This window comes from Anoplopoma fimbria, chromosome 20 (genome assembly GCF_027596085.1).
Source record: "Anoplopoma fimbria isolate UVic2021 breed Golden Eagle Sablefish chromosome 20, Afim_UVic_2022, whole genome shotgun sequence".
Classification (NCBI taxonomy): domain Eukaryota; kingdom Metazoa; phylum Chordata; class Actinopteri; order Perciformes; family Anoplopomatidae; genus Anoplopoma; species Anoplopoma fimbria.
In genome coordinates, this window is record NC_072468.1 from 21,814,005 (window position 1) to 21,834,827 (window position 20,823).

At 36.2% G+C, this 20,823-nt stretch overlaps 2 protein-coding genes across 2 annotated transcripts in view; both read right to left on the reverse strand.

The window, feature by feature from the left end:
* The window catches only part of LOC129109334 (sialic acid-binding Ig-like lectin 10), a 37,570-nt gene that overhangs the window by 15,874 nt on the left and 873 nt on the right, over window positions 1-20,823 (reverse strand). Inside the window, exons 2-3 of the mRNA XM_054621370.1 lie at window positions 6,930-7,046; window positions 6,418-6,513 (exon numbers count right to left, since the gene is read on the reverse strand). Of these exons, the coding sequence (XP_054477345.1) occupies window positions 6,418-6,478 (61 nt within the window). The 5' untranslated portion in view covers window positions 6,479-6,513; window positions 6,930-7,046. The remainder of the gene's footprint in view (window positions 1-6,417; window positions 6,514-6,929; window positions 7,047-20,823) is intronic.
* Window positions 7,560-15,111, reverse strand: LOC129109335 (sialic acid-binding Ig-like lectin 16). The gene is made up of 10 exons (XM_054621371.1): window positions 14,811-15,111; window positions 14,304-14,418; window positions 13,502-13,909; window positions 12,930-13,226; window positions 11,954-12,256; window positions 11,259-11,540; window positions 10,392-10,676; window positions 10,108-10,210; window positions 9,942-10,011; window positions 7,560-9,446 (listed from the first exon to the last, which is right to left on the reverse strand). Exons 2-10 carry the CDS (start codon window positions 14,362-14,364, stop codon window positions 9,057-9,059), a joined length of 2,199 nt encoding a protein of 732 aa, XP_054477346.1. The 5' UTR covers window positions 14,365-14,418; window positions 14,811-15,111; the 3' UTR covers window positions 7,560-9,056.

Consider the following 20,823-nt stretch of genomic DNA (forward strand, 5'->3'; position numbering starts at 1 on the left):
ATGAACATTGTTTTAATCTTCTATTAAAATGATAACTTGTGAGGGATGAAGTACATAAAGAACCAAGAGAGTCAAATAAAAATGATCTGCTTTCAGCATTTCACCGTTAAAACTGCGTGCCGCAACTTAGGAAGCACTTCTGCATATTTGTGTACTTTTTTCTGGTTTATAACTGGGCAATGTCTGTAGATCGTGTTCACTTCAAAGTTAATGTAGTGACTATATATTTAAACGTTGCCTTATACGGCACCACTGTGTTCTCCGTATCTCTGATAACTTCCTGTTTGCACTTTAAGGTCCAAGATTAAAACAATTTCTTGCAAAGAACTGGTTGCAATGCGTCTCAATCATTTACTTTATGCCTGAGGGTCTCATAGTAGAACCTGTCTCAGAAATACAGACTACAACTCTGTCTCAACCAATAAGTCTGCGTATTAATAACCCTCGTAACAATCAATTGTGAAATCCTAATTTAAACTAGGCTAGGTTTAAACCTTGTATATGGCTGGGCAGTATATGGTCAATGTGCTAGTGTCTATAATGTGAATTTCTGGACATTAAATGTTCATCTGGAATTTCCCCTAGTGGTCCCAGTAATATTTGTCCTTAAAGTGCATGGAAGGACGATGTCATTTGAAGTACAACCTAAACTTTTAGGGTAAACAAACCCTGAATAATTATATGAATTACTGTATTTTCCAAAAAGTGTAGATTCTCCTGGTCTCCATCATTAAATGTGCCAATTTATATTTACATCGCTTTCATTTCATGAAGTCAACAATATAATCATGCTGTTTTCATCAATTTGTTATTCTGGACTATTCATCTAAATTGTTATTGTACTACTTTAGTCACTGTGGGTGAATGTATGTTCATATCTTAGGCAGCTAAACTGTATTTTGTAGCAACATAGAAGTGACACAAGATGGCAGTAGCTACAATTTAAGTACCGTATGAGAACCATTCAAGCGGCTGCATTTTCCTTTAACATGATCCTGCTACTGTTTCACAATGAAAGCCTTGTATAAAGCCAAATATATCATCAAACACAGTGAATTAAAGTTAGATTCCCATCTCTAATACAAACCTGTTTAAAATAAAGGCCTTATAACCTCTTCAGTTGAGGTATATAAAATGGAAAACAGCTAAATGATACTCAGAATTCTTGAAAATCACTTTAAAGGTAAAGGCATATAGTCAAATAACTGAAAGGAAATGGGCACATTTTTTATTGTTATTACCAGCAGTGAAAGGTGTAGGGAAAAACACAGAAGAGAGAAAAGGTCAAATACAAGACTCACAAACCATTTGTCATTCATGAGGAGCAAAAAGACAACATGTAGCATAAATCATTTGTGGATTACAAAGCAAAAAAATGCAAAGCTAGAATGAAAAAAAAAAAAAAAAAAACAAGTACCAACTCCCTGGCTAGTCACTTTAAAATCCGGTGGCCCTGAGGGTTCAACGCAGCAAGAAAAATCGCGCAATTAAACATAACACAAGTCAAAAGAACAATAAACAGAGTAGAACAAAGAATAAAAACTATGTACAGAACCATGCAAATACAGATACCAACCAAATACTTATATAATAATAATTATCATCATTATAATGAATTATTGAATGCTGCTTTTATACCATTAATCTGTCTTGGATGTAGATAATAATAATAGTATTTACTACTACTACTACTTCTACTACTAATAAGAATAATAAGAATAAGAAGAATAAGAAGAATAATAAGAATAAGAATAATAGCAAAACAATTATGTTAATAATTTGTTATATTATGAACTTAATTTATATAGCACTTTTCAAAACAAAGGTACAAAGGGCTTGACAAGACAGAAATATAAATGGCAGACAATCAATGGAAACAACATTATAAAACCGTTTAAACGTTGTAAAATATTGCAAAGGAGCTAAATAAGGGAAAGGGTAAGTTAAACAATAGAACGAAAACAAAAAAATGAATGTTAAGAGACCGCCTTGGTATTTTTTATATAGGTTTTAAGTAGTGACTAAACAGATAAAAGGGAAACTCAGGCCGCAAACCCTATGAAAGCACACAGTTTTTATGAGGGATTAAAAGAGGATGAGGACCACGCCATTCTGATCTCTTCAGGGAGATTGTTCCAGAGTGGTGGCCTTTGGTCAACAAATTACTCATTTGAATACATTTAAAAAAAATCCAATGCATGCTACTCATAAACTGGTAAATTCAGGGTGGAAAAACTGAACAATATTATTTGGAAGCACCTCACAAAGCATACTTATAAAATGATTGATTATTGATGATTATTGAAACTAATATCTAATTATATTTTATCATTATTAATATAGTATTACATTTGTCACTTTACAGCTTATTTTTATGTTACTTCAATACACAGTACATATTGTACACAATCAAACTTGACCTACTGTAAATGGTCTGTGATACTGGCTAATATCGGCAGTGTCAGTTGGGTAATGATGATCAAATTAAAATAATATTGGTCATGTATGAAAAAACCGACAACAGTAATCAGTTATGTGTTGAATAGCAAGTTTAAGTTGTGGGTTTAAAATGATAATTAATTAACTTCTCATCAGATATTACAATGTTTTAACTCAGGAAATGAATATTCATGCATTATAGGAATACCTAAACAACTATAACAGTTACCTTAGGTGCTTTATCTTTTACTTTATAATGGATTGGTAACAAAAGTGACATTTAGTCTGGTACTCTAGCCGTAATTACTTTTTATTCTTTGTGATATGTGACTAAATAAATGTAAATCAAAAAAAAATCATAAATCATGATAAACATCATCATAAGCATCAGCCCAATAAAATACTGAGTGGAATGTGAATTAAAAATAAAAGCAAAAAAATATTTCCAAAATGTACAGTTAAATTAAAAAGAACTCTAAGAAATGCCATTTTCATAAATTATACACATGTTGAATGGAAGTATGGAAGCACCATTTTGTTCTACACTCAGGTGAAGCTGACACTTGCTAGTGAAGAGGTTAAACAATAACATCATACTCTGGTGATTGGTCTGTTTTCTTCAGTGACATGTAAGTTCTGTCCTCTTCGTTTGGTTTCACCTTTTTCCTTGTGTTCCTTTAGAGAGAAGAAAGAGTGAGACATGATTTGTTGTCTAAAAGTCTTAACAGCATTGACAGAACGATCATGAAGTCTTGACATACCAAAGGAACATCAGGAGGATTATGCAGATGATATTCAGAAGGAGAGAAACTACAGCGACGACGATCCAGGGAAGCTCTGCACCTGGTCCATGTTGATCTGCAGTTACAAATGACATCATGTAGATTTCATAACTCTTTAAGTGTTACTAAAGCTGTACACTCAATGGCTACAGGTGAATTATACACTCCCATTTAAGCGTTGTTAGCTGTAATTGAAATACCAAAGATGACATAGATGGAATTACTCAAAAGTATTCGAATGATGGCCGGTAGTGGGGTTTCTATTACAGCTGAAGGCCATAAGAAACAAGTAAAAGTACATGTAGTTTATTAGATAGGATTCATATTTTTAGAATGTTCAACATAAAATTAATTTTCATAAAATCAGCTCAACAAATTGTTCTTTAAACAATTATCGTCTCTTTTTAACTCCTTTGTTCTGACTGTGAGGTTCTCTTTTGCTTCCCCAATTTCATTGCTGCTGACACACTCAACAGTGGTGGAGTTGAGATCTTTTACAGATTCGGTGAAGCTGATGACGTGTGGTTTGACTTATTGGTAGTGAAAGAGTATTCAGTGTGAGTCTCCAACATCGGCCATTTGATGGTGGGTAAAGGGAAACCCTCACTGATGCACACACAGGTCAGGACCTCCGACTGAACCTCACATGCAGAGCTACTGAAGACCTTTGGATGAACTGCAAACACTAAGGAAAAAACTCATCAACAGAGTAAACATGCAGTAAAACAATATGAACATCTTTTAAACTAGACTAGTACAGTCTACTTACATTTTACATTTACTTCAGCAGGTGTGGTCAGAGTAGTGTTCTGGTGCTTTGCTGTACAGATGTACTCTCCAGAACATTCTGCTGTCACATTAAGGATGATGAGAGTGGCTGTTCCAGTGTTGTTCTTCAGGACGCTTGTATTTTCACTTTGCAGGTTTTTGTTGGAGCCAAGTTTAGTCCAGGTGATAACAGAGGGGGGAACTCTCAACACTGCAGGTTAGATGTAGAGCATCACCCTCCTTAACAGTTGTCATTCCGGTGATCACAGGTTTCTTCACATCTTTAAGACAAACATTTTGAAAAACTTTAAGAATTTGTCTGACAATTTATTTTATCCTAAATAGGCTGAAAACCAGCTGGGAGCCTTAAAAAAACTCAATAAGTGTAAAAACTTTTTTATGAAAGGATTATGTTGGTTAAAACTCAATATGAGAAAAAAAAGCGAACGAGAGAGTGAATAAAGAGAGGGAAAGCCAAAAAACAGAGAGAATAAAGCCATAAATCAGAAGAATACAACGTTATTTTCTGATTGTTTCACGGAGGTTAATTTCTAAAGCTTAACACCTCCTCACAAACCTGCAGGGAAGGGTGGTGTTCAGATGTTTTGTTGTGCAGATGTATTGTCCAAAATATTATTTTGGCACCTTAAGGATGACACGTGTGGCTGTTCCAGTGTCGTTGTTCGGATCTTGACTTTGTTCAAATCTATCTATACAATGTTCTAATGCCTCCGAATTCCCAACATTTCGGCAAGAACACTGTTGATGTTGTAATTTTGATTTCATGACAGTTTACACTGACTTTGTGATTGTTGAAATATTTTTGGGGCAGTCCAGAGATGGTGTAAAAAAAAAGAGAAAAAGTAAGTCTGGAGCCTTGCTGTCAATTATAGCTCTAAGAAAGAAAATCATAATCTGTGAAAAATGGAATCGGCAGGTCAGACAAAATTGGATCAAAATTTACAACTTTCCTGACCAAACACTGTTGATGTGGAAAGATTCAACACAGCTTAGAAAAAAATCTGAAATTACATGAGAGCACATCTCTTAGTAAATATTTTAGATAGTAAAAAGTAAAGGTAATAATAAAGTGCAGTATGTGCTATACTCACAGGTCACATTCAGAGTCACTGTCTCCTCTGTAGTGATGTTGTTTGTGAAGCTGACCTTACAGGTGACGTTGGAGCCGTGGTGTTCATCTGAAGGGTTAAAGGTCAAAGTTGAGCTGTGTCTCTTTGTGACAGCAGTCAGATTCTCAGTCTTGAAAGCAGTGATGTTTCCTGTGATGTGCGAGGTCTTTTCTCCTGCTCCTCTCCACGTCCAGGTGACTTTAGGATCAGATCCAGAGCAGAGACCAGGAGCAGTGCAGGTCAGTGTGGTCTGCTGTCCCTCTGTCAGAGGAGGAACCATCACTGTGGGCTTCTGGGTCAGACCTAAAGTGAGAGATGTCAATGAGTGGAATCAGGTGATCAGGCTGAAAGTCACCATTCACTTTACATCTGATTAAAATAATCTGATACTTTGTTAAACATCTCGATGGGGCAATAAGTAGGAGTTGTATCAGGAATTGCTGCAGTTCCTATTTGTTGCCCACAGAGGTCGACAAATGCCAAACATTATTTAATTCTCCATTCAGACTATAAATACAGCAGATATGTTGAATAGAATGAACATCTTCACAGTGTGTATTTGTTGTAGTGCTTCATACCTTTAACAGAGACATTTGATTTCAGCTGGAATGTAAATCCCCTGTTCGTCTCCTGGGAATACTCAATTCTGAGCTGATATGATCCAGAGTCTGACTCAGTGAGGTCATTGATGATGATGCTGCAGTTCCTCTGACTCATGTCAGGCTCCAACAGTGAAACTCGTCCCATAAACCCAGACTGAACTTGATTGTTCTCGTCAGTGCTGAATATCATGTCCGACCCCCGACAAATTATTGTAGATGGTTCACATTTCATAAACAACATATGTTTAAGTATAAAGTCATTAGTACTGCTGAAAGAACACGGTATCACAACACAGAGTCCAGCCTCTGCTTTTATTTCTCCTCCTGTGAGAGTGATACAGAATTGTTCTAGACACCATGTTCTTTCCCCCACTGAAGCACCTGTTAATGGAAACAGTGAGACAAAAGCAGGGAAAGTAGATATTTAAATCTTGACAATACTTCATGATATTTAATAAATGGTGAAGGAAGGCTACTTTGTATTTGTTTTACAAAAAGCATTTAACATGTCACAAAATAAGTAAATTAAGTAATTATACTCAAGCAAATACGTCTATTCATCCCAAAGCACCCAGCTGAGTCAATAGCTGCTTTGAGTAATGTCTCTAATAAGGACATTTATCACGGCAAACTGATGCTCTCTTTATAATATCTTTATTGTTGGCATCATAACAAGATCATCATAAAGATGCAAACCTGTATCAGCAGTGATGCCTCTCACAGAGAAAAGCAGAGTCGCCCAGATGAGAACAAACATCCTGATTTGATGATTGAGACAGTCCGTTTCTTTTCCTGTCAGAAGTACAAACATTCTTAACATTCAAATGTTTCACTTGATGAAACTGGAGCTGAAAAATCTCCACGGTTGACAGCACAGATTTAAATACATGATGTTGCAGGTTCACGTTTACTTTGGTCACATTGATACATTTGTCTAACATCATCTTGAGGGTTGTGAGTCCCACAAAATGTTTTATTTCCAAGAACTTTGTAATATATGTTCCATAAAACTGCTAAATAAATGAACTTAAAATATCTGTAGCTGCTTTATCTACAATGCCCACCAATGAAAAGCACACATTAGTTTACAGTGTTAAGTGATGAATTATAAAAAGCATTTGACAGAATGATTGGAGGAATGATTTCTACAGTTTCCATTTACAATATAAAAGTTGGTTTTAAAAAGTAAGGTAAAAGTTGTGTTTTACCTCTTTTCCTCTTGATCTCCTGTTCTCTTCTCACCACAGTGATCTCTGCTCTGTGTCTCTGCTCTGAACTGACTCTTCCTCTCTTCGTCTACCTTTTGTACTTTGTTCCTCTTTGCTCTGCAACAATTTTCAAGGAAGTTTCTCTTCACACTGCTGGCCTTCATTAGACTGCCACACTCACAAATCTCTCGAATGTGTGAAATTGTTAATATGAATAAATACTGTTTATCAAGTTGATGATGTCGACTTTAACACTGAATAATGAAATATAACGATCTTGGTTTTTTTAATTATCTTCAGGACAGTAAATGAGAAAGGGAAGTACCATATGTGTGCTTGAGAAAAAAAGTGTCACCTTAAGAAACCAAATATCTCATCTACCAACTATCCTTCTACATTGTAATGCACAATACAGCACAGACATGTGCATAGTGGGAGGGTGGTGGATGTGCACGCATGTGAATGTCCTCTATTGCAACTTCCGTCTTTACTATAAATGAGTGTGTTTTCTGGTTAAAAGCAGTCAAGTTGAATCCTGTAACAAATTAAAAAGGGAAGTAAGCGATGACTTCCTTAACAAGGACATTAACCGGGTTATAGAGACAAATTGGACAAAACATTTTATCAGTTTTAAAACACAGATCAATCAGTTTTTTTAATTTAAATTGGCAAGCTAATCTACAATTTGTAGTTTAACAATGTATTTTATGTAAAAATAAATGCAGTTTAAAGGAGGGTGTAACTTTTTTTCAAAACTGTCTTGAAACAATACTAACATGCATATGTACATCTACATTTTTGCAATTGTTGTTCCTGTCCATACTGGCCCTAAAGACAGCCCATCCAAAGTCAATTCCACTGTGATAGATGGAGACAACATCTACAGTCCTTATTCTGTGAAAACATCATCATTAAGTTCAGCTGAAGCTATATAAAGCAGTCTGAGTTAGACAGCTCACTGGTTATCTACAAAAGTTCTTCTTTTAAGTATGAAATTTGCTCTGTGTCACTACCCTCCACTACAAATCAGAGGAAGTATAACGTTGGAACATCCCCATTTGAATTGTCTACCTCAGTTCTGCCAAATCCTCATATTAGCTTTGCACTGACAGTGGCTCTGTCAAATGCAGTGGTGCTTTAAACTAAATGCCAACGTCAGCATGCTAAATTACTTACAATACAATGCTAACATGCTGATGTTTAGCATGTAGAATTTTACCATTTTTACAATCTTAGTTTAGCATGTAAGCAGGCTATCATTGGTTAATTGCCATTAAACAAAACATAACAGAAGCGGATGGGAAACTAATTACTTTTGCAGAGATTTGTTCTTTTAACAAAAGTGAAAAAAAGGTTCAGATATAACAAAAGTTAATAAAATGTTATGTCTCTACCAGATTTCATGACAATCCATCCAATAGCTGTCTCGACAGTTACTTAAAAAACACAGTCCAACCTGATGGTGGAGCAAGAGGAAAAGTCACAGGGTGAACAAAGTCATTGGGGTTCATCCCCTGGGGAACATAAATAACATTAAATGGGAATCCATCCAATAGTTGTTGAGATATTTCAGTCTGGCCCAAAGTGGTGGGACAAACAGATCATCAGACAGACCGATGTTGTCATCCTTTGAACCACGCTGATAAGAGACACCTCATCCCCCCCAGTCAGAGAAATGTGGGCCATTCAGAAGAGCTTTGGGCTGACCAGAGAGACTCTGAAGGCACATGCTTATCCTGGTTAAACAATATGTATCTAACATAAGTACACTTCAGCTCTCTGAAGCAAAGAGGATGGAGGTGGTTGTCCCTTTATACGCCACTGGAGTAATGGCGGAGTAAACAATAACACTTGAATAAGGAAACTCTGTCCAACTTCCAGTCCACCCTCAGTTGAATGAATGGATTTGCACAGCCTCTAACATGTAGAGGTGTGAAGAGTTTCTGTCACTTCACTTTACCACAGGCTGAATGTGGCGTTTAAAGACCAAAGTTGTTAGAAACTGTTCACATGACCGCCATTAACTCACAGAAATAACAATCCATCATCAGTCCATTACATCAATCCATCACAACTGACTACAGCAAAGCAACTTTATCCTCAAGCAACTCTACAATGCAACAGTCCTTAAATCTCAGACATTATATCCTTCACGTTAGAGTACACTTCAGCGTCCTCCCCGTCGTCCTCTGCAGGGACACAATGCTTAGTCTCTTCATCCTCCATGATCATCACCCCCTCCAAGACACAACGTTCCTCTCCGCCATTGTTTTCTGTTTCCTCTTTTACTTCTTTTTTGATTTCAGCGTACTCTGTCTCTGTGGTCTCTTTCTTCTTTGCTGCCTCTCTGGGATTCTTTCTTTTCAACAGGGAGAAATCAATGCTGGCGTACTCCACATCTGTAGGTCCACCATTGAGATCAGGGGCTGCTTGCTCTGCCGCCGCAGCTCCTTCTTCTCCTTCGGCTAACTCTTGGTAGTAGGTCTGATCATCCTCGACTGCTTGACCAGCATCTATCTGTCAGGTACAATGTAGTTATACAACTAATTTAGAAGCCGCTACATGAATGAAATAGTACCGTTTAAAAAAATCAGTTTGAAGCTTTATGCCCTTAAACAGTTCTATTACTTCAACAACCTTCATCCTTATGTGCTGTATTTTTGGTACAGTCTAAGTTGAATGTAATGTCCATGTATACTTTAAAAAAATAAAAAAAAATAATAATAAATAAATAAAAAAAAATAAATATATATATATATATATACACATCTATATAGTATAAACGCCACATAGTATTTTTTACAACAATATTCTCCATTGGCATCTAACACTCTGAGGATATCGACTTTTAAACATTTCATTTTTCTTAATTAGGTGCCAAAACTATTTAAAATGTAAATATACATTTGGTGTCTGAATTACTTTTTTGTCTCTGTTAAAATAGTCACTATCAAGAAAGAAGAAAAACAACATCACAGGTGATCACAACATTTTGAGCAGATGAATAGATACCAGTGGATCCTCTAGACTGGTCACCATCTCCACAGTTCCATCCAGATTTCTGGAGATCTTCTGATTTTTTCTGGGAAAATTTATTTAAAATGGTAACAAATTAACATTTATTAAGGTATATTATTCACAAACAGTAACAAATTAATATTTTGATTTAATAGTGTACCTGTGGCATTTTGTGATCAAACAGAAAATGACTGCTGAAAGAATTGCACCAATCGAAAAGGCAATGATGACTTCCAACCATGAAACTAGATCTTTGGACTCATCTGCAATGAAGGGGAACAAAAGATTAAAATGTCTGTCTGTGTCGTTCTGAACGATAATATACCATATTTTTATTTTCTTCTGACAGACAAATACAAAAGGTCACAGTGGAAAAAATGAGGGTTAAGATGTCATGAAGCAGTGGTCTACAGTAGCTTAACTGTTTTAGTTGAGAACACTTACCATCTTGTTCTGACATTTGTATGTGGATGATGAGGTTTTCTTTAGCTTCCCCATTTCCATTGCTGCTGACACAATTAACAGAAGTGTTGCTGTGGTCTTTTACAGTTAGAGTGGCGGTGCTGTTGACTGTGTGGTTTGACACAGTGGTGATGACAGAGTACTCAGTGTGGTTCTCCAACAGCGGCCATTTGATGGTGGGTAATGGAAACCCCTCACTGATGCACACACAGGTCAGGACCTCCGACTGAACCACACACCCAGAGTTTTTTAAGATCTTTGAAAACCCTGTAAGCACACAAGCAGAATCACAATGTTTATTTTTTTTTTTTTTTTTTATTTGCATAATTGAAAAACATAAAAACATTACATAGATAAATAATATTACAAGGCAGGAAGAGGCAGAAAGCCCACTGGGCTTATTTGAAGCCTCCACCTAAATAATATAAAAAAAATCACAATACTATAACTCATACAAAAAGAATATACATATGTTATGACATATTGTTGAAGAATGTTTACAAGATATGATTTATAATAACAAAACATTATAAACAACAAAAATAGAAAGAAATAAGAGTGTGTGTATGTGTGTGTGTGTGTGTGTGTGTGTGTGTGTGTGTGTGTGTGTGTGTGTGTGTGTGTGTGTGTGTGTGTGTGTGTGTGTGTGTGTGTGTGTGTGCGTGTGTTCATATGTGTGCATTTGTGTGCCTGAGAGAATAAGCCAGGTTTGATTTTGATTAAGGTCATTTGGGTTTGTACCCCTGCATTTACAACAACTACAGATTAAAAATACAAACTGAATGTCACAACAAAAGGCTGATAGTGTGAAGTGTGAACGTAAACTTCCTTTCAGTAAAATCTACTTACAAGTAACGGTTACATCAGCATATGTAGTCACAGTCTTGTCCAGGTGTTGTGTTGTACAGACGTACTGTCCGGAATATTCTGCCGTCACATTAGGGATGAAAAGTGTGGCTGATCCAGTGTCGTTCTGCAGGTCGGGGTCAAGTCCATTGTGCAGCTTCTCGTTGGAGCCAAATACAGTCCATTTGATATGAGATGGAGGAAAACTTTCAACGCTACAGGTTAAATTCAGAGCATCTCCCTTCTCAACAGTTGTATTTCCAGTGATAACAGGTTCCTTCATATCTGTGAAGCACAATTATTAATAAATTATTTCAAGTTAAGATATGGTGAGGAGGTTGGAAACAGATGCAAGATATTTTGTGATTTCATTAATGCATTGTCTGTTGTTATTTACTACCATGGGAGGGCGCCAACATCCAAAGATTTTCAGACTCTAAACATACTGGTTTGAAAAGACAACACAAGTTTTTATGATTCTAAAGCAAATACAGTACATATTTTAATTGAAAATACACATTGAGGTGGTCCCACATATATTTGAAGTTTGGGGACAGTGGAAGTCATTAAGGATTAATTAAGAAGGCTTATCAAGGTTGTTCTCTGTTCTAAACATAGATGAAGTTACTTGATTGAAAGAAAGAGCAAAATACTAAAATACATTTTCCTCCCTTAGAACAGCTGTACAATGTACTTACATATGACTGTTACATCAACCCTTTCCACCAGGGTTTTATTCAGATACTTTGCTCTGCAGATGTACAGTCCTGAATCCTCTGGTGTCACATTAGAGATGGAAAAAGTGCCCATTCCACTTTCTCTCTGCATGAAGATCACGGTGTTGTTCTCCCAATTCGTTTCTGATCCATTCAGAAAGTTTTCCTCAGAAGATTTTGTCCACATGATGAGAGATGGAGGGAAACTTTCAACACTGCAGGTGAGATTCAGAGTCTCACCCTCCTTCACACTTGTATTCCCAGTGATTTTAAATTCTTTCACATCTATGGGACCAAATGACACACTGTTTTATACAGAGATAAACCAATCAATATTTATTATTATTATTATTATTATTATTATTATTATGATGATGTGTTAGAATGCCATCTTGTGAAATTTAGTTTGTTGGCAAGAAAATTGAATGAAAACTGTTGTTTGAAGGAGACGATTTTACCTCAATATAAAATAGTAATTTAAGAGGGAGTTATGACATGCTCAACTTCCTAACAATAGCTTTAATCAGCTTATTAAACATAATTAAAACTACTAATACAAAGATTTGATTTTAATCCAAGCAAGTATTTTAAATGTATTTTTTTCAATTAATTGCCTTATCATTTGAATTGTGTCATTGACTTCGGGACGGTCGAAAGATTATTTGGGGACGATTCAGAGATGGTAAAAAAAAGAAGGTAAGTCAATTATAGCTCTCAGAAAGAAAATTGGATTTGACAAAAAACAGAATCAGCAGGTCAGACAAAGTCGGAAATCGGAAATCTGTTCATCTCCAGTATTACATTGATTGACACACAGATTTCTAACTTTTCCTGCACGAACACTGTTGAACACAGCTCAGAAAAACATCCAAAATGACATGAGAGCACATCTCTTAGTAAATATTATAGATAGTAAAAAGTAAAGGTAATAATAAAGTGCAGTATGTGCTATACTCACAGGTCACATTCAGAGTCACTGTCTCCTCTGTACTGATGATGTTTGTGAAGCTGACCTTACAGGTGACGTTGGAGCCGTGGTGTTCAGCTGAAGGGTTAAAGGTCAAAGTTGAGCTGTGTTTCTTTGTGACAGCAGTCAGATCCTCAGTCATGAAAGCAGTGATGTTTCCTGCTCCTCTCCACGTCCAGGTGACTTTAGGATCAGATCCAGAGCAGAGACCAGGAGCAGTGCAGGTCAGTGTGGTCTGCTGTCCCTCTGTCAGAGGAGGAACCATCACTGTGGGCTTCTGGGTCAGACCTAAAGTGAGAGATGTCAATGAGTGGAATCAGGTGAGCAGCCTGAAGGTCATGATAAATTTAACTTCTGACTAAAACAATCTGATACTTTGTTAAACATCTCGATGGGACAATAAGTAGGAGTTGTATCAGGAATTGCTGCAGTTCCTACTTGTTGCCCACAGAGGTCGACAAATGCCAAACATTATTTCATTCTCCATTCAGACAATAAATACAGCAAATATGTTGAATAGAATGAACATCTTCACAGTGTGTATTTGTTGTAGTGCTTCATACCTTTAACAGAGACAGTTGCTCTTTGATAGAATGTATATCCATCATTATCCCCATACAGGATACCATTAACTCTGAGCTGATATGATCCAGAGTCTGACTCAGTGAGGTCATTGATGATGATGCTGCAGTTCCTCTGACTCACGTCAGGCTCCAACATTGAAACTCGTCCCATAAACCCAGACTGAACTTTTTTGTTGTACTTGTTAGTGTGGAATATCATGTCTGAATCACCACAACTTCTTTTAGATGGTTCACATTTGTACCACACCATATGTTGAGGTGTAAAGCCATGACCAGTGGTGAAAGAACACGGTATCACAACACAGAGTCCAGCCTCTGCTGTTACTTCTCCTCTGAGAGTGATACAGAATCCTCTGTCACACCTTGTTATTTCCCCCACCGATTCACCTGTTAATGGAAACAGTGAAAAAAACATGGATCCGGGTTATTTTAACATGAAAATAGACCCTAGTATTTAGAAAATAATGATTTAATAAATTATGCTTTGGTTTCATATAATTTGCTGTTGGAAGCAATTTTGATCAGACAACAGAACATTTCTGTATTTAACTCAGTTTCTTCATCCATGATTAATATGAAAAACAAAACAGACATTTAAATACCTGTTTATGCAAGTCTGAGTTTCAAAGAATGTAAATAAATGCTTAGGAGAACTAACTTCTCGTAATGTGACAGCGTGTCAGGTAAACATAAAGACATTCATCGTTATTGCCATCTATTTTGTTCATGCTTCAAATCTCTCATACAGGCATGATAATAAGATTATAATTTAGATGCATACCTGTGACAGCATTGTTGTCTCTCACAGAGAAAAGCAGAGTCGCCCAGATGAGAACAAACATCCTGATTTGATGATTGAGACAGTCAGTGTCTCCCTCCAGAGGACAAACTTTACACTGAAAGTGCAATAAACATAAGAGGAACTGAACCAAAGAAGCTCCACAGCTGACATCACAGAGCTTAATGCAGGACGTCGCACGTTCAGTTATTCCATAGTTGCAACATCTGATCTCAAAAAGATCCTTTATACTCTTAGTGAATATTTTTAAGATAATCTTTACAGCAACTGTAGCTTTGGGACAACTGAACCTTTTTACTGAATTCATCACCAACTGTGACAAATATAAATGAATACTCTCGTCCCCAAGCACTCTTTCTCATAGTCCCCCTTTACTTAACCAGTAAATCCAGTAATGTTGAAAGCCAACCGCAAGAATGAATCAGTTAAACAACTTACAATTACAGTTGAAAAGAAAATGTAAACATAACTATAAATGTTGTGCTTTACCTTTCCCTGTCTCGCTCTCGTGCTCTCTTCTCTGACAGTGATCAATGTAGAGTGTTTCTTCCTTTAACTGACTCTTCCTCTCCTCAATTTCTATTTCTTCTCCGTTTGTGCAACAACAAGGTTTCCCCACAACGCTGAGCAACATTTCTCCTCTCCTGTGACCGACAGGCTTCTTCACGCTTATAATCTCATTATATCAATATATATGTGTATCATATCATTAATGAGACATTTGTACCTTCAACATTGAATGATGAAAAGTGTTTTTTGTTTGCTTATTTATTTTTAAATCATCTGCCCAACTTTGAGGTAATGTGAAAGTTTTTTAAAAGGAAGTACTACCATTCATAAGATGCAAAAAGACAACATGTAGCACAAGTCATTTGTGGATTCCAAAGCAAAAAAATGCAAAGCAAGGATGGAAACAAATCCCAACAAGTACCAACTACCTGGCTACAAACTATCAGAAATCACATCATATTATTTGGATAAACTGACCAAATATTGGGAATCTAAACGGTTACTTTCTCGCCTGGAAACATTTAAAAACATAATCAAGTGACATATTAATATATTTTTATTAAATTTAGCAAAAAGATAATTTAGTGAATAATAATGAATCATATTGTAATTGTTGTATTTAGAGTAGAATCTGAATCTGCAACAGAACCAGGAACATTTTCCTGTCAGGTAAATCTATTGGTATATGGCTTTAATCTGAAGTAGAAGAATACAACGCAATATCGCACAGTAAAAGTTTTGCATTCAAGATTCTGAAGTATAAGAACAGTTAGTAGCATATAGTTGATTTGCATCTTTTTATGATTACTTTGGGCACTTTTGTAAGGTATTTCGCGGTACAATGAGTTAAAATAGTCACGCAAGTGAAGATTTTTCATATAATTTAACTGTGTAACAGGATTCCTGTCATACCTGACGGTGAAGTCTGTCCCTGGTGTTTTTACCCAAAGTGTATTTCACCGGTGTTTCTGATCGTGAGTAGCTGCGACTTGAATGTTTAAAGCAACTACTGTATTTCATGGCTTGTGTATTGCTGAGAAAGTGCAGAGTAAAGTTGTGTGTATGAGCGGTTCTGAAGAAAGCTACAAGCAGAAACAACACAGGCCAATTATTAGACCCTCTCTGAACAGACATGTTTTAAACAGACACTGCACTGGTAACATATAAAGTATCTATAACGTTACTCATGAGCTCCACATTTACTACAACAGAAAAATGATTTAGGAAACTAGATACATTAAATAAGTAGGTATTATTTGTATGCAGAACTCTCACATGTAATGATGTAGTTTACACTGTTTATTTGCTACTTATATTTAAGTAAAGGATCTTAATACTTGTTGCAGCACAGAATCATCAACAATGGCATGTTACTGACATTAGCTAAACTGGATGTTTTCCCATCAGGAAGGCCACAGTTAAGTGGGTGTTTGTTTTAACGGCCGCTGTCTGAAGAACTGCAACCTGTCTTTCACGTTGGCAAAATGTCCATTAACCATGTAAAAATGAATCCAACTGGGGGTTTAGCCTTCCAAAGCAGATGCTTCATTGTTATTTAGTCTGAAATATCCTAATCTTACAAAAACACAGAGTTGATAACATTAGCAATACAGAAACGTATGTAGCTATCCTAACTTTTTCATTTGAGGGATGTTTCTGTCTTTCATTGTTTTTCAAAGTTTCGAACACTTGTTTTCTCTCAAATGTTTCTAAATATCCGATGAGGTTACTAATCAATTGATACCAACTTGACCTTCAGTTACCTGCCTTTAGTGACGTGACTCTAAAATCCGGTGGCCCTGAGGGTTCAACGCAGCAAGAAAAATCGTGCAATTAAACATAACACAAGCCAAAAGAACAATAAACAGAGTAGAACAAAGAAGAAAAACTATGTACAGAACCATGCAAATACAGATACCAACCAAATACTTATATAATAATAATTATCATCATTATAATGAATTATTGAATGCTGCTTTTATACCATTAATCTGTCTTGGATGTTGATGATAATAATAGTATTTACTACTACTACTACTAATAATAATAATAAGAATAAGAAGAAGAAGAAGAAGAAGAAGAAGAAGAAGAAGAAGAAGAAGAAGAATGATAATGATAAGAATAAGAATAATAGCAAAACAATAACGATAATAATTAGTAATATTATAAAGTTTATTTATATCGCACTTTTCAAAACAAAGTTACAAATGAAACATCAGACAATCAATGGAAACAACATTATAAAACCGTTTAAACGTTATAAAATATTACAAAGGAGCTAAATATGGGAAAGGGTAAGTTAAACAATAGAACGAAAACAAAAAATGAATGTTAAGAGACTGCCTTGGTATTTTTTATAGGTTTTAAGTAGTGACTAAACAGATAAAAGGGAAACTCAGGCCGCAAACCCTATGAAAGCACACAGTTTTTATGAGGGATTAAAAAGAGGATGAGGACCACGCCATTCTGATCTCTTCAGGGAGATTGTTCCAGAGTGGTGGCCTTTGGTCAACAAATTACTAATTTGAATACATTTAAAAGAATTCAATGCATGCTACTCATAAGCTGGTAAATTCAGGGAGGAAAAACTGAACAATATTATTTGGAAGCACCTCACAAAGCATACTTATAAAATGATTGATTATTGATGATTATTGAAACTAATATCTAATTATATTTTATCATTATTAATATAGTATTACATTTGTCACTTTATAGCTTATTTTTATGTTCCTTCAATAATACACAGTACATATTGTACACAATCAAACTTGACCTACTGTAAATGGTCTGTGATACTGGCTAATATCGGCAGTGTCAGTTGGGTAATGATGATCAAATTAAAATAATATTGGTCATGTATGAAAAAACCGACAACAGTAATCAGTTATGTGTTGAATAGCAAGTTTAAGTTGTGGGTTTAAAAGATAATTAATATTCATGCATTATAGGAATACCTAAACAACTATAACAGTTACCTTAGGTGCTTTATCTTTTACTTTATAACAAAAGTGCCATTTAGTCTGGTACTCTAGCCGTAATGACTTTTTATTGGTTGTGATATGTGACTAAATAAATGTAAATCAAATAAAAATCATAAATCATGATAAACATCATCATAAGCATCAGCCCAATAAAATACTGAGTGGAATGTGAATTAAAAATAAAAGCAAAAAAATATTTCCAAAATGTACAGTTAAATTAAAAAGAACTCTAAGAAATGCCATTTTCATAAATTATACACATGTTGAATGGAAGTATGGAAGCACCATTTTGTTCTACACTCAGGTGAAGCTGACACTTGCTAGTGAAGAGGTTAAACAATAACATCATACTCTGGTGATTGGTCTGTTTTCTTCAGTGACATGTAAGTTCTGTCCTCTTCGTTTGGTTTCACCTTTTTCCTTGTGTTCCTTTAGAGAGAAGAAAGAGGAGACATGATTTGTTGTCTAAAAGTCTTAACAGCATTAACAGAACGATCATGAAGTCTTGACATACCAAAGGAACATCAGGAGGATTATGCAGATGATATTCAGAAGGAGAGAAACTACAGCGACGACGATCCAGGGAAGCTCTGCACCTGGTCCATGTTGATCTGCTGTTACAAATGACATCATGTAGATTCCATAACTCTTTAAGTGTTACTAAAGCTGTACACTCAATGGCTACAGGTGAATTATACACTCCCATTTAAGCATTGTTAGCTGTAATTGAAATACCAAAGATGACATAGATGGAATTACTCAAAAGTATTCGAATGATGGCCGGTAGTGGGGTTTCTATTACAGCTGAAGGCCATAAGAAACAAGTAAAAGTACATGTAGTTTATTAGATAGGATTCATATTTTTAGAATGTTCAACATAAAATTAATTTTCATAAAATCAGCTCAACAAATTGTTCTTTAAACAATTATCGTCTCTTTTTAACTCCTTTGTTCTGACTGTGAGGTTCTCTTTTGCTTCCCCAATTTCATTGCTGCTGACACACTCAACAGTGGTGGAGTTGAGATCTTTTACAGATTCGGCGAAGCTGATGACGTTGTGGTTTGACTTATTGGTAGTGAAAGAGTATTCAGTGTGAGTCTCCAACATCGGCCATTTGATGGTGGGTAAAGGGAAACCCTCACTGATGCACACACAGGTCAGGACCTCCGACTGAACCTCACATGCAGAGCTACTGAAGACCTTTGGATGAACTGCAAACACAAAGGAAAAAACTCATCAACAGAGTAAACATGCAGTAAAACAATATGAACATCTTTTAAACTAGACTAGTACAGCCTACTTACATTTTACATTTACTTCAGCAGGTGTGGTCAGAGTAGTGTTCTGGTGCTTTGCTGTACAGATGTACTCTCCAGAACATTCTGCTGTCACATTAAGGATGATGAGAGTGGCTGTTCCAGTGTTGTTCTTCAGGACGCTTGTATTTTCACTTTGCAGGTTTTTGTTGGAGCCAAGTTTAGTCCAGGTGATAACAGAGGGGGGGAACTCTCAACACTGCAGGTTAGATGTAGAGCATCACCCTCCTTAACAGTTGTCATTCCGGTGATCACAGGTTTCTTCACATCTTTAAGACAAACATTTTGAAAAACTTTAAGAATTTGTCTGACAATTTATTTTATCCTAAATAGGCTGAAAACCAGCTGGGAGTCTTAAAAACACTCAATAAGTGTAAAAACTTTTTTATGAAAGGATTATGTTGGTTAAAACTCAATATGAGAAAAAAAAAAATTCCCCCTCCTCTCTGGCTCAACGAGAGAGTGAATAAAGAGAGGGAAAGCCAAAAACAGAGAGAACAAAGCCATAAATCAGAAGAATACAACGTTATTTTCTGATTGTTTCACGGAGGTTAATTTCTAAAGCTTAACACCTCCTCACAAACCTGCAGGGAAGGGTGGTGTTCAGATGTTTTGTTGTGCAGATGTATTGTCCAAAATATTATTTTGGCACCTTAAGGATGACACGTGTGGCTGTTCCAGTGTCGTTGTTCGGATCTTGACTTTGTTCAAATCTATCTATACAATGTTCTAATGCCTGCGAATTCCCAACATTTCGGCAAGAACACTGTTGATGTTGTAATTTTGATTTCATGACAGTTTACACTGACTTTGTGATTGTTGAAATATTTTTGGGGCAGTCCAGAGATGGTGTAAAAAGAAAAAAGAAAAAGTAAGTCTGGAGCCTTGCTGTCAATTATAGCTCTAAGAAAGAAAATCGTAATCTGTGAAAAAATGGAATCGGCAGGTCAGACAAAATTGGATCAAAATTTACAACTTTTCTGACCAAACACTGTTGATGTGGAAAATTCAACACAAACTTAGAAAAAATCTGAAATGACATGAGAGCACATCTCTTAGTAAATATTTTAGATTGTAAAAGTAAAGGTAATAATAAAGTGCAGGATGTGCTATACTCACAGGTCACATTCAGAGTCACTGTCTCCTCTGTAGTGATGTTGTTTGTGAAGCTGACCTTACAGGTGACGTTGGAGCCGTGTTGTTCAGCTGAAGGGTTAAAGGTCAAAGTTGAGCTGTGTCTCTTTGTGACAGCAGTCAGATCCTCAGTCTTGAAAGCAGTGATGTTTCCTGTGATGTGCGAGGTCTTTTCTCCTGCTCCTCTCCACGTCCAGGTGACTTTAGGATCAGATCCAGAGCAGAGACCAGGAGCAGTGCAGGTCAGTGTGGTCTGCTGTCCCTCTGTCAGAGGAGGAACCATCACTGTGGGCTTCTGGGTCAGACCTAAAGTGAGAGATGTCAATGAGTGGAATCAGGTGATCAGGCTGAAAGTCACCATTAATTTAACTTCTGACTAAAACAATCTGATACTTTGTTAAATATCTCGATGGGGCAATAAGTAGGAGTTGTATCAGGAATTGCCGCAGTTCCTACTTGTTGCCCACAGAGGTCGACAAATGCCAAACATTATTTAATTCTCCATTCAGACTATAAATACAGCAGATATGTTGAATAGAATGAACATCTTCACAGTG